The sequence below is a fragment of the Sinocyclocheilus rhinocerous genome, unplaced genomic scaffold (genome assembly GCF_001515625.1).
Source record: "Sinocyclocheilus rhinocerous isolate Xijiao unplaced genomic scaffold, SAMN03320098_v1.1 scaffold1654, whole genome shotgun sequence".
Taxonomy (NCBI): Eukaryota; Metazoa; Chordata; class Actinopteri; order Cypriniformes; family Cyprinidae; genus Sinocyclocheilus; species Sinocyclocheilus rhinocerous.
In genome coordinates, this window is record NW_015639533.1 from 584,066 (window position 1) to 600,004 (window position 15,939).

The 15,939-nt window shown below is 35.4% G+C and overlaps 1 protein-coding gene across 6 annotated transcripts in view; it reads right to left on the minus strand.

The window, feature by feature from the left end:
* Nucleotides 1-15,939, minus strand: part of LOC107751435 (serine-rich coiled-coil domain-containing protein 1-like) — a 72,329-nt gene that overhangs the window by 50,035 nt on the left and 6,355 nt on the right. For 4 of the 6 annotated variants that reach the window (XM_016567165.1, XM_016567164.1, XM_016567168.1 and 1 more), the window contains exons 2-5: nucleotides 15,604-15,788; nucleotides 8,766-8,856; nucleotides 8,176-8,244; nucleotides 7,942-8,056 (exon numbers count right to left, since the gene is read on the minus strand). In XM_016567165.1, coding sequence (XP_016422651.1) covers nucleotides 7,942-8,056; nucleotides 8,176-8,244; nucleotides 8,766-8,856; nucleotides 15,604-15,788 — 460 coding nt within the window. The remainder of the gene's footprint in view (nucleotides 1-7,941; nucleotides 8,057-8,175; nucleotides 8,245-8,765; nucleotides 8,857-15,603; nucleotides 15,789-15,939) is intronic. The other 2 variants (XM_016567167.1, XM_016567166.1) reach the window with 1 other exon arrangement.

Genomic DNA, 15,939 nt, shown 5'->3' on the forward strand with positions numbered 1-15,939 from the left:
GAAAAGTGGCATTAAATGAATTTAAATGATCTTCCCTACCAGCCAGAGACAAATTTTCACACTAGGTGTGGGTGGTATGACCAAAATCTTTTATCACAGTATGAGTAATGTTATATCATGGTAACAGTATCATTCACAATATAGTTATTTTTACTAGAAATACCCCAAAATTCTCATATACTACCTTTGATTTGTGGGTCAGTAAGATTTATTTTATGTTTTTGAAAGAAGTCTTGCACCAAGGCTATATTTCTTAATACAGTAAAAAAATACAGTAAAAATAATATTGTAAAATATTATTACAATTTAAACTGTTTTCAGTTTTAATTTATTTTACAAGTTATTATTTTGAATGTAATTTATGGAAACATTATTATTATTATTATTATTATTAACAATGCTAAAAACAGTTGAGCAGCTACATTTATCTGTGAAAATATTTCTGTGAAAACAATACTGTTTCTGGATCATTTGAAAAGAACAGCATTTATTTTTATTTATTTATAGATTAAGCATCCTTAAAAGAAACCTTACCCAATATGCTTTTCTTTTTTTTTTTGCTTATTCATAACAAAAATAATAAGTAAAAATATTGTGTTCTCTATATTTGTATAAGCCCTTAAAAAACCCACATTGTTTGACTACTAACATTCACAGACCACTCATTTCTTCATGCCATTGGCCATTTTGTTTATCCAAGCAAGACATTTTGACAAACACAACAGACTGCAACAAATTGGTCAAGTCCTATGAATGCTAGGATTTCTGGCAGCAATACTAGAAGTCAACAGTTTTCACACTGCCATCACCCATCTCCCTCAAACTCAAATTTCTGAGCTTTGACTCATTTTTATTACGACGACTAGCTTCAGGCCGGGATCAGCAACCTCGGCGATGACATCATCTCGGTTTGTTTGTTTATTCTGAACTTTTCAACCCCAAACATCTGAAAAGCTTAAATGTGTTGATTCTGCTCATTACGTGATGTCCCTTGTGGCTTAATTGTTGTTTATTTATTTCTAGCAGGGAATTAAGCAATGATGTCAGAGCGGACGTAGTGGTTGCAGGCGGTTTGTTGACATTAAAAAAAATTTTCTGGTTGATCAAATATTTATGCCTTTAGAAGAGTCATTTGTTGAAAGTATTACATGAATGAGCTTCATTTAAAATTGACAAATTCAATGGGAATTTAACTTAAAATCTTTGTTTCTCCCCTCAAAAACATTAACAGCTCAAGCTTTAAGAGATTTCCGTTTTCCAGAAGGTAACGATTCTTACTGTAGAGGAAAATTACTACAGTCAACATATCATAAAGGTCTCAAAAAATCCTTCTGCCATTTATGACTAAGAACCATTTGTGTTTCAACATTTCATGGCTAGTGGATGCACATCAGGCGAAGAGGCGGCCGCCTCACAAAGACTGTGTGTCCAATCAGTGATGTCCTTGCTACGTGTGACAACAATGGATTCTGCCGCTGTGACTCAGCCAGACCCCCAGGAGACATTCCCCGAGCCAGATCTCGCTCACACACACACACACACACACAGACTGTGGAGAAATCAACATCACACCACAACTGAGAGTGTGATCAAAGGTTAGGAATAATCACTCCCCCAACTCCACGCTTCAGAAAAAAAACCACATCTGACTGGATCTCGGTAATTAGTTATGCTCAAACTAAAAGTCTAGCGCTCCTTTAGTCACACCCGAGTTTCCTTGAAAGTCCCCTCTCGCTCTCTTTTTTTGAATCACCTTGACAGACTTAGGTAAGGAGACTGGGGAAAGTAGCACAAGGCCAGACATTCTTCCTTCTGTTGTGGAGGACCACAGCTTGCGGAGAGCTGAGGAGTCTGCCCCCTGCTGAAGCAAACCTGCTCCTGAAGGACATGAGGAAGAGAGAGAGAACCCAGCTGCTCGTGAGCTTTGCGTCTCAGCATTTCACTGCTTTTCCTGTCTCTGGGCTAAAGGTGCACTCAGTAAGTTGTTGTTTACATTTTGCAGGCTCTTCATCTCGGCGCACTTTTATGTTTGCGCTTTATAAAACACCTTGAGCTCTGTAAGACCTCTATATAATGTAAACATGATTATTAATATTTATTTTAACATCAACACCAAAACTACTACAAACATATAATAATAAAACATTAGTGCTGTCGTTGGAATTATTATTATTATTATTATTATTATTATTATTTACGGTCATCATAATTGACATGAAATCTTATTATTAATATTTTTATATTCTTATTATTTTAGCAGTAGCAGATTTTTGTTGTTGTTTAATATTAATATCATTATTAATAATCACAATAATCATGATTACTTTATTTAGAAGGTTTTCCAGAGCTTCATAGTTTCCATATATTGTGCTTTACAAATAACATTAAATTATTATTATTATTATTATTATTAAATAATAATAATAATAATAATAAAATTTGATGTAATAATTATAGATTTTTGACAATTATTATTAAGTATAATTTACTTGTAATTATATTTAACCATATAAAAAATATATTTATAATAACAAATCATAATTTAAATCGTAAGAGTAGCAGTAGAAGTGCATTAATAGAGATGTTCAGTTTAGTCTTAAACCCGATAGACAATTAGGATGTTCTCTAATTACAGAGTTCCCTCAGGGATTGCTAATGGGTTTTAAGAAATACGGTTTTTATTTACGAGTAAAATATCTGTGATATACTGTACGTGACTTGAAGAGATGTTCACGTTTAGTTCTACAACATCAATTACACATTTACAAATGGTTGTTTACATGTTTAGTGAATCAAACTTGCATCCTTATGGTAGTAAGTAATCCTTATTTTACTAATTAATCAAAAATAGCTAGAAGTTTGCTGGGAACTTCAGACGAACGCACTTTCTGGTTTGACCTACAGATCAACATCATGGCAGTCCAGCTCTATAGCAAACATGCCTGTTCATGGAAGTCGCCAGGAAGGGTCTACTTGTAGGTTACAACAGATTTGCTAAGTCTTACTGAAGTCTTAAAGTCATATTTTAAATAAATAAAAAGTTATTAATTTCTTTACGTGAAACTTTTAATGAGGAAAAAATGACTGAGTGCATCTCTAAAGAAAAGACGAACAAAATATGATTTAGAGAAAGCGTACAAGGAAACTGAATGGGTCTTATAAACAATTAGATTTTTTTCCCTCCTAGACGACCTTGCTGATAGTATAACTAAAACAGATCAAACCGCAATAAAGACTCGGTCATTTTGTTTTTGGCAGCACTGCTAAGCTGGACTGAGCTCTTTTTTAGAGTCTTCCTATAGCTTCATCTTTCTGCCTCCCTTCACAAAGCAAAACACTTCCTTCTGCCTCTCTTCAGAGCCGTAAAATGGGCTGGCGTTGCGTCGCTGAGCGAGAAAAACATAACACGAGCTGCTGTGCATCAGTCTCGCTGACGGCTGATGCGTTTTCCACACCAACAGCCCAGATTTCGCCTTGGGATAATATATCTTGTCACTTAGTCAGGGTGTAGGATTATAGCCCATCAAACAGTGCATCCTCAACTCTAGCTGAGCTGACTCACCGCAGAAAACAGGCCTCCCAGCCACTGTCCATTAAAGACATCTATACTAGCTGACACCTCCCCACCATAATGACACTATACCGCAATCCCATGCATCTTTCAAGCCGTTTCTCTCCCGTCTTCCGAATGATGAATTTGACAAACATTAGAAAAAGCCAACTACTTTACTTCTTTTGAGTTTCATTATTTTCAATGCTGGGTGAATTATTAGACGCTAAGAGCAACAAAAAGCATAGTTCACCCAAAAATGAAAGTTTGCGATTATTTACTCATCCTCGTGTTGTTCCAAAGCAGTATGCTGCCTTTATGGAACGCATTCTTTTTCCATACAACAATAGTTCACGGTGATTATGGCAGGCAGAGCTACAGTAAATAAAAGAAAACTCCACAACTGGTGCGCTATATTCTTCAGAAACCATATCATAGCTTTGTGTGAGGAACAGATTGAAATTTAAGTCATTATTCACACGCTCAGATGCGTGTCATACCCAAATGTGATGCATCTAAATATACTACTGTTCAGAAAAGTTTGGAGTTGGGAAGATTTTATGTTTTCAAAAAGGAAATCTGTTATGCTCCCTGCATTTATTTAACAAAAAATATTGTAGTACTGTGAAATATTATTGCAATTTAAAATAACTGTTTTCTATAGTAAAATATTTTTCAAATGTAATTTACCATTACATTTACTCCAGTCTTTAGTGTCACATGATCCTTCAGAAATTATTCTAATATTCTGATATGGTGGTCAAGATACACTTATTAAACACTTAAGAAACAATTATTATTATCATCAATTTTTGATAATTGAAGACAAATTTTTTGCTAAATACATTTGTGGAAACCGTGATCCTTCATGAATAGAAATTTTTAAAGTACAGCATTATTTTGAAAAGTAAAGACAATCTATAAATTTACACTTTTAATTAATGTAATATATTAAAATAAATAAATAAAAATATATGTCTTACTGACTCTACACTTTTAAACTGTACTGTATGTAGTATGAGATTTGAGAGACGCAGTGGAGGGAACATTTCCCAGTAAAAAATTTGAGTACATTTCTTACACAAAGCTATCATACAGCTTTGTCCTTTTGGTTTAAAAACACTATGAACTGTTGTTTATTAACAAAAAAAAAAACTGTGCCAAAAACTACAAGATAGTTTAAGCATAGGGCTAAGTAAATAAACAGAATAAAAAAAAATTTGTGAGCTATCCCTTTAAATGCACTGTTAATACATCATACCATGCAACAAATAATTACTAATCAAATTAGCTAGCCCAGCATGAATAGCAATAGCCCGGCTGACGATGAAAGAGCCTAGAATCAAGCACAAATTGTGAGATCTTTAACATAATGAGAACAGAACAGTCCTGGGGTGCCATAAATTTAGAAAATAAATACAGAACTTCCTCAAATGTAGCAATAACCAAAAAAAACAAAAAAAACAAAAAGGTAGCTTGCAGGGCTACTCGGTAAGAAATCTCATTCAAAACTGTGTCAAAGATATCAAGACAAGGTCATTCAATCACCACCTGCTGACAAGGCGAATATACACTTTCTAGAAGCAGCACGGCTTTTATGAGGCATTCGCTAGCTCAAATATACTATAAAATGTCATATAACAGTGTAGGTTTGGGAAAGTACTTCTCATAACCTTTCAGCAATATAAGGTAATATTTGGCACAGCGGTGTTGCATTTAAACATTAAACCTTCTACTTATACAGAAAACAAATACATGACTTATTACCAGTAGTTGAAATGTAGTCGTTTGGGTACATTCTGTAATAATTTCAAAATAAACCCGCTCTATTTTGGGGCATGCTCTAAAAACTGTACAAATAATTATAAGGTCAGGAAATGTATTCAATTTTCTAGGCTAATTTCCATGCTAATATAATTTGCTCTGTGTCCACGTGGGATTAATCTGGCTCTGAAATGACTCTGCTGTCATTACGCATGAGGATGAAACTGCCAGTCAGAGTAGACAGAGTTTGAGAGAACGTAATCAAAGCATACAAACTGTCGGCGCAGTCAATGCCCATGTCAATACATCAGAGAAAGTTTGATAGTTTAGGGAACAAGATGCAAAGCAGTGGATGAAGTAGGACTCGCTTCCACTGAGAACACAACTGTATAAACTAGTTTATTCTCACATCAACATTGTCATGACTGTATTTCTTGGCATGCTAGTTAGCGATCGCTGTAGTTTATTTGGTACTCTGCAATTTCATTTCATCAAAACGCTTCAAATCTGGCTAAAGCTGTGCTTCTGTTTAACATAGTAGGACAATCCCTCAACTGAGTACTGATGCTCCAAAATGAAAATTCTCAGAATAGCACAATATACTTATACCACACATACAGAGAGGCTGCAAATCTCTGTAAACAAAAACTTCTTTCCATCAATATATCATCCATCATTTTTTACATGATGGATGATGATGGATCATTTGACATGCTTGCTGCTTTTTTGTACATGTCAAAGATTCTGCTACTAAATGCTCGTTTCTTTTCAAACTTTCAGCCAAAATGTACAGTTTTATACATTAAATGTTATTTTAAATGTTTTTCAAATGTTTATTTATACGCATGTAATAGCTTTTCCTTGCATATATGCGTAACATATGTCATAAACTGAAGCACAGATGACTTGAAAGAAATTCATTCTTCTGTGGAACATAAAAGATGATATTTGGTGTATGGACCAAAAAAATAGGAAGACGATTTAGAAATTATCATCTTTTTTTGTTTCACAAAGTAAAGTAAAGGATGAAAGAATGCTCTTTTGTGGTTGAACTTTCCCTCTAATGAACTATAAACAGTAAGCACTGAAATATTTTCATAGAAGTGCTGACTTAGAACAAATATGAATTTAATAATATCTCTGCACTGCAGTGCTGACTAATTTTTGAAGATTTTAAATTGTTTTGAATTATTTTTGAAAGAATTCTCATATGCCCACCAAGACTGCATTAATTTGATCGAAAATACAATAAAAACAGTAATATTGTGAAATGTTATTACAATTTTAAATAATTGTTTTCTATTTGAAATATTACTAAACGTAATTTATTCCTGTAATGGCAAAGCTGACTTTTCAGTAGCCATTATTTCCGTCTTCACTGTCACATGATCCTTCAGAAATCATTTACATTTACATTTAGTCATTTAGCAGACGCTTTTATCCAAAGCGACTTACAAATGAGGACAATGGAAGCAATCAAAATCAACAAAAGAGCAATGATATGCAAATGCTATGACAAGTCTCAGTTAGCCTAACGCAGTACATGTAGCAAGGTTTTTTTTTAATTATATAATAAATAAAAAGAAAACAGATAGAATAGAAAAAGAATAGAGCAAGCAAATGTTAGAGGCCCCTTTTTTTTGCTTTTTGTTAATTGTATATTAAATAAAGAGAAAACAAATAGATAGAATACAAAAAGAATAGAGAAGCTAGTGTTTTTTAAGAATAGAATTAGAATAGAGAGTGCTAGAGTTAGAGGGTCAAATAAAGATGGAAGAGATGTGGTTTTAGCCGATTCTTGAAGATTGCTAAGGACTCAGCTATTGGTAGCCAGTGCAAATTGATAAACAGAGGTGTGACGTGGGTTCTTTCCGGCTCATTTAAAATTAATCTTGCTGCCGTGTTCTGGATTAATTGTAAAAGTTTGATAGAACTGGCTGGAAGACCTGAATCAGAAATTAGAAATCATTCTAATATGCTGGTCTTGTGCTCAAGAAACATTTCTTATTATCAATGATGAAATCAATTATGCTGCTTAATATTTTTGTGGTAGCAGTGATACTTTTTTGATGAATACAAAGTTTACAAAAAAAACAGCATTTATTTTAAATATATATTTTGCAACATTGTGAATTCCTTTACTGTCACTTTTGATGAATGTACTGCATCCTTGCTGAATAAAAGTAGTAATTTCTTTAAAAAAATAAAATAATAATAATAATAATAATACAAATAATTCATTACATTTATATAGCGCTTTTCTGCATTTCTAAGCACTCAAAGCGCTCTACATTGTGAGGGGGGATCTCCTCGTCCACCACCAGTTGTCACCAATCTATTTCTAATATGCATTTCCTTGTAGTGCCGGTGAAAATATTGGCAGGCAAGTAACAATCAGAACTACAAGTCTGATTGGACCAGCAGAAAAAAAAAATCCTTATTGTTGAGCTCTGCAAATCAGTTCATGCTCATGAAACAATTGGATGATCATTTTGTGGTTTGTAACAAGGTAAACACCATTACTGAATCATTAAAGTGGGCATGTAACATTATCCCCCTGTCGAACCATTCATGTTCACAGTGCATCTGTGAAATTGAGAATAGAAGCTGCAGTGAGGAAAAGATACCTGAGGGGGGGCTCCTTGGGATCTCTTCCAGGGGTCCGGACGGTGGAAGCCTCCAGGGGTGAAGGCAGCAGGTTGAGGCATGATGCAAGGGATTGACTGGAATCCTCCCGTGAGGCTGTAATAGCAAATTAAGAAAAAAAAGGCTTCTGGGATAAGCTTCAACTTTATTTCCCTAAAATAAGGGATTTATTTATATTTTTAAGACATTTTTGTACAACAAACAAAATTTTGTACTTTGTTGGGTCGCCACTTGTCCAATGTGTAATCTGGGTCCTGAAGCAAAACCAGCTGAGAACCACTGATCTAGAGGAAGTTCATGCCAAAATGACTTCATGCACAGGCGCTGCAATAATTACTTCTCTTGCAAAAAAAAAACTGCTTTAGTAAATATCAGCAATGACATTCGCAGTGTTTATCTGTCTAGAGGCTTTGCCTGTGGTACATGTTAACGTGTAGCGTCACATGTGCTGATGTAACTCCTCCCGAAATATCAGAACATTTGGAAAATTAAGATGACGACATGACTAATTCATCATTGTATGCGTGCATAACTTTATGGTGTAATATTTTACAAGGTATTAAAATCTGAAGACTTGCCCATGTCTTCTTCAGCTAAAGCTGGGGGGAATAAGGTCTCATCTTTTTTTATCTACGGCAAAAATCATTTCTTCAAGCGATGCAGCTATTATAAGGATATGTAATTACTATAACAAGATATTCAGAGATTTAACAGCATGAATATGAATGAGAGATAAATGCCATAATATATGTTTGAGAGTCTGAAGCAAAAAGGAGAGAGCAACTGGAGTCTGGTAAAAACATACCATGGCGAGGTCTCTGGTCATCAGAGAGGTCGAGATCCAGCATCAGGTCATCCTCATCCAACTCAGATGAGCCAAGGTTATTCAAAACATCCTGGAAAAGAGAGGAAAAAAATATCATGCCAAAATAAAACATTTTTGCTAAGGAGAGCTCCGTGAGTATGGTTCTGGGTCCATTTTATTACATGCCATAATTTGCCAACAAATGGGGTTATGTAGTTGCACATAATTAATGAACTTATAATTAAAGAATATAGTAAATATACATTTAATATATGTATTATTTCCAGTTCTTACTGCAAAAGAATTACATATTTTTATAAATTTAGATTTAATCTAAAATATGAATGCATTGTTTGTTAATATTTTTAAAGTACATAATTTGGTGAAAAAATATAAATAGTTTAATGTAACACACACACACACACACATATACACATACTATCATTGTACCATTTGTTTGTGGTGAAGCCAGTAAAAATGGTAAAAATGAGGACAAGCAAACATTGTATGACCAGGCCAATAGGAAAAAAAAAAGGTCTTACTGTTGAGACCTGGTATCCATATAAGAGTCATATTTTAGTAGTTATGACATATTTAGAATCCAATTTAATGTTTCTACTTTGCAGTTAGAAGTGACTAAAGACTTTCTTAAATTAAGCTCAAACCTCCAGCTGCGTGTCATGGACTCTTTGTTAAACCAAGACGACAAAAGAGGACTTAATTTGATTTAAAGACGCCTCTACAGCAACCTTTCCACACATCAGCGCAAAAAAATTCCACTGTGCACTCAAGAAGCAGAAAACCTGTATATCGCTCAAACCAAAGTGGGGTTCTGGGTGATGCTTTTCAAAGTGTCACACTGCCATCTTGTGCCCAGCATGAAAAAACCACCTTGGGATTGAAAGCTAAAGGTAAGAAAAATAACACTAAAACAGGGTTGTTTATTATAACACACAAGCCGGACTCAGCAAAGCTCTATATGGAGTATTTCAAGCTAATCTTATTTAAAAGTGCATGTAAAAGGCAAAAAGGCAAAAGAGCAGCTATTATGTCCTATTAAAGTGGAAAAGCGCAGCTCTGTGGCTAATTAAGCAGGACAGAGCAAAGTAGTGGATAGTGCATCAGAACAGAAAAGTGCCTTAACTTTGACTTTGCTAGAAATTAAAGGGTCGCTGGGCCCCTAATTAAGACTCTCAGGAAATGAAACGGCCTGGCCTTTACCTCTGTGAAATATTACGATGCCAAATGACAAAATGAACATAATGCATCACTACTGTTGTAATCTCTGTAAGAACGTAATATTGATGAAGTGAATGGCCTTATTCAGTGACCTTTTCAGACAGCTTATTTAGATATATTAAAGAAGAACAGTGTCATGGTTCATAAATGTCCTTGTGAACATAAACGGCCGAACACAGGTTGTTTATGTGCGTATGCATGCAAACCGCCTCAATCAACAAGGTCGCTAATCACAGATATTGACAAGAGACGCAGAAAGGACAAAAACGGCCAGTGCTCGATAAAAATGTCTGCGTGAAAGAAAAAAGAAAGAGGTGATGAAAAGTAGGGCTGAACGATTAATTGCATTTACGATAATATCGCGGTATGAAAAAACGCGATTTTTCAATCGCAGAGGCTGCGATTACACTCGGTCACGTGACACGCGAGAGTAAAGAGGTGTGTTCGACTTGAAGATCGATCGATGTATGACATCAAAGTACAGCAAGAGAAAGCATAAGGAGACGTCCGCACTCTCTTATAGCTCTTGCAGTACTTTGATGACACACACCCATCGGTCTAAGCAGCGCTGCTTCAAGTCGAACACCTTTAAAAAATTATTGCATATTAAATCGCAATCGCAATATTGGTAAAAAAAATCGCAATTCGATTATTTTCCAAAATCGTTCAGCCCTAATGAAAAGAATCTTTTTTTTCTTGAGGAGGTGACAGAGAGCTGACATTTGGTGTGACTCACTCTCCATCTCCCGATGTTCAGATTTTTCTGATCTTTTCATGTCAGTGTCAGGAAAAAATATGCTTTACTTATTAACTGAAATATCCTGCGGCCCTTGACAAAAAGGCCAAAACAGTTCAATGGCAATGTAAACAACTTTTCTTCCCTTCGCATTTCAGAAATCATAAAAAAAATATCCCTGTGAGAAAATAAACACTGAAACACTATTTGAGGAGGCAATCTAACAGGTTTCACATTAGCAGGTTAGGCAAGGATACATCCTCAGACACATTCAGAACCAGAAATCTGTGCTGCTACCAGAAATTCTTATGAGGAGTCAGAAAACATTTGCACAAATATATCCCAGGGATTAGGAAATGACCCGAACTGAACTCAGGGCGCCCGCACTTAAGATCCATTGCAAGACGTGTTAAGAACACGTGCCTATTGGTACAGTATTGAGATGCTGAAGTAACTGTAGGGAGAAATGGCAAAAAATGAGACATGATTCAAACGGTCATGGTACCATCATGAACGAGTGTCGAAGACTAACACGGAAGAGAAGAAATTGTTAAATAAACAAGTTATTTTTGTTTTCTTTGCGGACAAAAAGTATTTTTGTAGCTTCATAAAAAAAGGTTGAACCACTGATGTCACATGGACTATTTTAACAATGTCCTTACTACATTTGGGCCTTGATCGCGGTAGTTATGTTGCTGTCTATGGAGGGTCAGAAAGCTCTTGGATTTCATCAAAAATCTCTTAATTCGTTTTACGAAGAGGAAAGAATGTCTTACAGGTTTAGAACAACATGAGGTTGAGTAAATAATCACAGAATTTTCATTTTTGGGTGAACTGACCCTTTAAGTCAGTAGTGATTATTTTTAGTTGGTGCCAGTCATTGGTGTTATATCAATACCATTGCAGAGACAACCTCAATTAAACAAATGTCATCGAATTTCAAGTCTAGGCCACAACGTATTGAGCAAAATAAGGCCTGATTCAATAAGGCAGCTTTTTCTTAAGTGAAACTCAGGCCCTTCAAATGTTTCATTCATCAGCAAGACCAAAGTCTCCTGCTCTACAAAATAAAGGTTGATTGCAAGCTAAAAACAATTAGGCTGTATCAAACAAGAACCATCTTGATGCAAATGAAGCTGCAAAAGGCAAAGCCAAATTACCGAACAACACTTATGTGATTTACAAGTGTGTTGGCCAAAGATTACAGAAATGGGAAACTACTGTAGTTCCTCAAATGTTAATGTTTGAAGAACACAGAGAGCAATAACTGGCATGCTTCCCTTGAGAGCAGTGAGCATAACCACAATTTCTCACTGTGACAATGGAATACTTCCCTTTTCCCGCCTGTCTTTGTGTTTGCATAAAAAGTTATGCGAGTCAGCCCCGTAAAAAGTATGTTAATGAGCATTTACATTCTTTGGTGATTACAGTGTCAGCTTAGAAAAATCTACAAAAAAGACTTTAAAACAGAACACGCACACAAAAATTCTTTCTGTTTTTTAAGAGGGCTTAAACTAAAAATGAGAAGGTAGCAACTGGCTTTCAAAATGGAGCATTCAGAAAACAAATGATTTTCTTTTAAATAAATAAATATCATTGTTATTCATGCTTAAGTTCATTTTGAAAATGACTCACGCTTCAGTGAGCGAGTCAGTTATTAGACCAATTCATACAAACAACTTGTGAGTTTGGGACATGTTTGAGACTGATTCATTAAGAGCCGACTTATTCATTTGCAAATCGGACATCACAGATAATAATGTTCATTGTTCCGTGCAGTTTGCACAACGCAAAATGCTGCCCTTTCACTGAACTTGACGGCACCGGAGAAGAGGATTTTCCTTCAACAAATCCGTTTCATCCGTCAATTAAAACGTAGGCTCACATATCCATTTATCTTTATCTGGCACAGCTTAGGATACAAGAATCTGGATCCTCAAATTCGCCCAAAACATACAACACGTTTCCTAAGATTTCCGATTTCTGTTGACAAACCTGATCAGACACGCTGCCTTCAGGATGTAGCCTCATCCAAGAACAACTGCCAAGCAGGATAATGTAAATGGAAAGGCCAGGTCAGCCCAGCCAGAGTAAAGGTAACCCTCACTCACAAATTTTGTATGGCACATGACTTGATGACAAATTATCAGTGGCACTTTAGCAAGCATTAAAGAACAATAACACAGGATGTGGCGTTTTCCTCTGCTACGCTGGAAAACAAGAGCAATTACATTGGCCTCAAGCTGTGCAGGTGCAGGCTACATTATTGAGAAACAAAACAAAGCCTTTATAACTTTGTAGGAACTAGCCAAAAGTATGACCCATTGTTTTTCCTTACTAATTGAAAGAATGTTTTCCTGTAAGGGTTTTGTCTAAAATCTCACTCAAGCTGAATTCTTTATCTATCACCAATGAATGGCACAAGCTAAAAAATAGTCACCGATAACTTTATTTAACCATTCAAAAGTTTGGGGTCAGTAAGTTTTTGTTGTTTTTTGTTTTCTTGAAGGAAATTAGTTTTATTCAGCAAGAACGCATTAAATGATACAAAAGTGACATTTATTTATAATGTTACAAAAGAATTATATTTCAAATAAATGCTGTTCTTTTGAACTTTCTATTCATCAAAGAATCCTGTATTACGGTTTCCACAAAATATTAAGCAGCTCTTAATACTTAACTCTTTTGATAATATAAGAAACATTTCTTCATCACCAAATTAATATATTAGAATGATTTCTGAAAGATCATGTGACGCTGAGGTCTGGAGTAATGGCTATTGAAAATTCAGCTTTGACATCACAGGAATAAATTGCACTTTAAGGTATTTAAAATAACTGTTCTTTTTTAATATTGTAATGCAGTTTTGGTGTGCATAAGAGACTTGACAAAGCCATTACAAAATCTTACCAACCCCAAATATTTGAGTAATAGTGTACAACATGTATTAGTAGTTCACAGTAGTGACAGTAGTTCAGCTGTTTTCAAATCAGTGTAAATTTTCAAGAAGCAAGCTACTAGTGAATAGGGATGGGTTAGTATGGTTGACTATCCTGTTACACATCTAATAACTACTTATGAGCTTGACTAGTTAATATTTTCAGCACTGATACATTTAAATAGAGACACAATTTTTAAATATTCGAGTTTTAGCATGTAGAAAGTGTGCAGTAACAAATTCCCTTTCAAGGAAAGTCTGTTCACTCAGCAGCGATATTTGCAACGCCTCCAGCTATTTCGGGCGTCCAAGGCCAAGTCGTATCTCCTTGAATGGGGAAATAAAAGGTTTTTTTTATGTTCAAATAACATTAGAAAAAGCTTATATTTCAGGCTGGCCTATCCAATGCACACATGCCATCAGTCCTAAGCACGGGTCTCAGGACAATGACTGTTTCTATGGCAAACAGAGTTTCTAATGGCAGCTGCAGTGATGTGATGACTTTAACTGGCTCTCTTATTTAGAAGGCGGGACTTAATCCACCATAATAATGCAAGTTGCGTTTTCTCTCATTCATAGTAATATGAGTGCACCGCCTTTGTATATCTGAAGTCTTTGGTACTACTTTAGCATGCTAACAGTTAGCACTGTACATATATTTGTTCTCACTGAAAACACCACTACAGGAATCAAAGAACTGCTTGTGCTCCACCACCTTGAACAAACTTCAACACAATCACTGTTGGACTTCAAATGGCCTGCTGTGAACAGTGCTCCTGTTATTACCCATAATCCACAGGTTTATTGTGAGGTCTTGTGAAAAGATTAAAGGACAATATTTTTCTGGAGTCTGCTTTTAATAAACAGATGGTGGCTTTAAAAAAATACTTGCAGTACAAAAAGGCTGTTTTACGTTGTCAACTAGATATTTCACAATCACAGCTTTTCTAATGAAACTGAACTTGTGAATGAGGAATGAGAATCCATGAGGCCCAGTGATTAGGTTACAATGAAGCATCACAAAAGACTGCTTCTCGCACAGTAGCTCAGGACAGTGTGCTCTAGGCAAATTCACAGCAGTGCCACTCTTTTCCATTTCGTAATTATTGATTTAACTGCACTCCACGGCATATTCAATAACTTTGAAATATTCTTATATCTTTCACCTGCTTTGGGATTTTCAATTACATTTCAGAGTTGATTCAATCGTCCTTTTTTCTTCAGGGCTAAGTTTTACCACAGTACTGACTCACCAGAACCTGGACCTTTCAAGTAAAGGTGTATATATACAATATATTACAAGAATTCTGAAGTCATACAATAGTTATTTGTGTTCCTATCCTTTTGTGTCTTTTTGAAACTTGAAAGCTTCAGTCCCCCTTTCACTGTAATTGCATCAAAACAAGCAACCAGTACATGAATCAAAAATATTTTGTTTGTGTCACTGTTATTGTATTATAATTTAGAAACTTACATTTAAGTGTCTTTAGACACTTTTATTCATATTTAAAATTCGTTTTTATGTTTATATTTTCTCTCTATAATAACTCTGGCTTGTGTTCCACAGAAATAGAAAGTCATACAGGTTTGGAGTGACATGAGGATGAGCAAATAATGACAACAATTTTGATAAAATTTCGCAAAACAACATTTGGATTTAATAAAAAATATTCTACAGAGGGAAAGTGACACATGGATACTGGCCCTGCTGACCTGCTGGGTAAAATGGTGTGAGGGGATTTGTCTGTTTAATTAAGCACTGCGATTATATCGCTGGGTGGGAATTTAATCCCTCGGAAAGACACATTGAGAGTCTACATCAATGGTTTTACAAGACAGTCATGCATTTCAATCAAATAGACCAGTTCATCTATGACTGATTTTAGAAAATGTGAGCTTGAGCAGTGGAATGGCATTATATTTACCAGGCTGCCCAGTTTGGAAGATGAGGAAATGGTTCTCTGCTTGGATAAAGTGTTGCCCTCCATGCAGTGAGGATCCCTGAGGTTGAGGTGAAGTCTGGGTCCTCCTGCACCCTCAGAGGCCGACCGCAGACGTCTCTCCATGCGCATCACCTCATGGTACGGGCTCACGCTGCTGCACATGGACACTGTAAAGGATACAAACATAGATTAGAAAAACATATCCCTCAAAACAAAGAGCTCTAAACATACTGTTCTGAGTTATTCTGTATATTTCTTTGTTATTTCAGTATATTTCATTATATTTATACAGTATATAATATATATATATACACATAC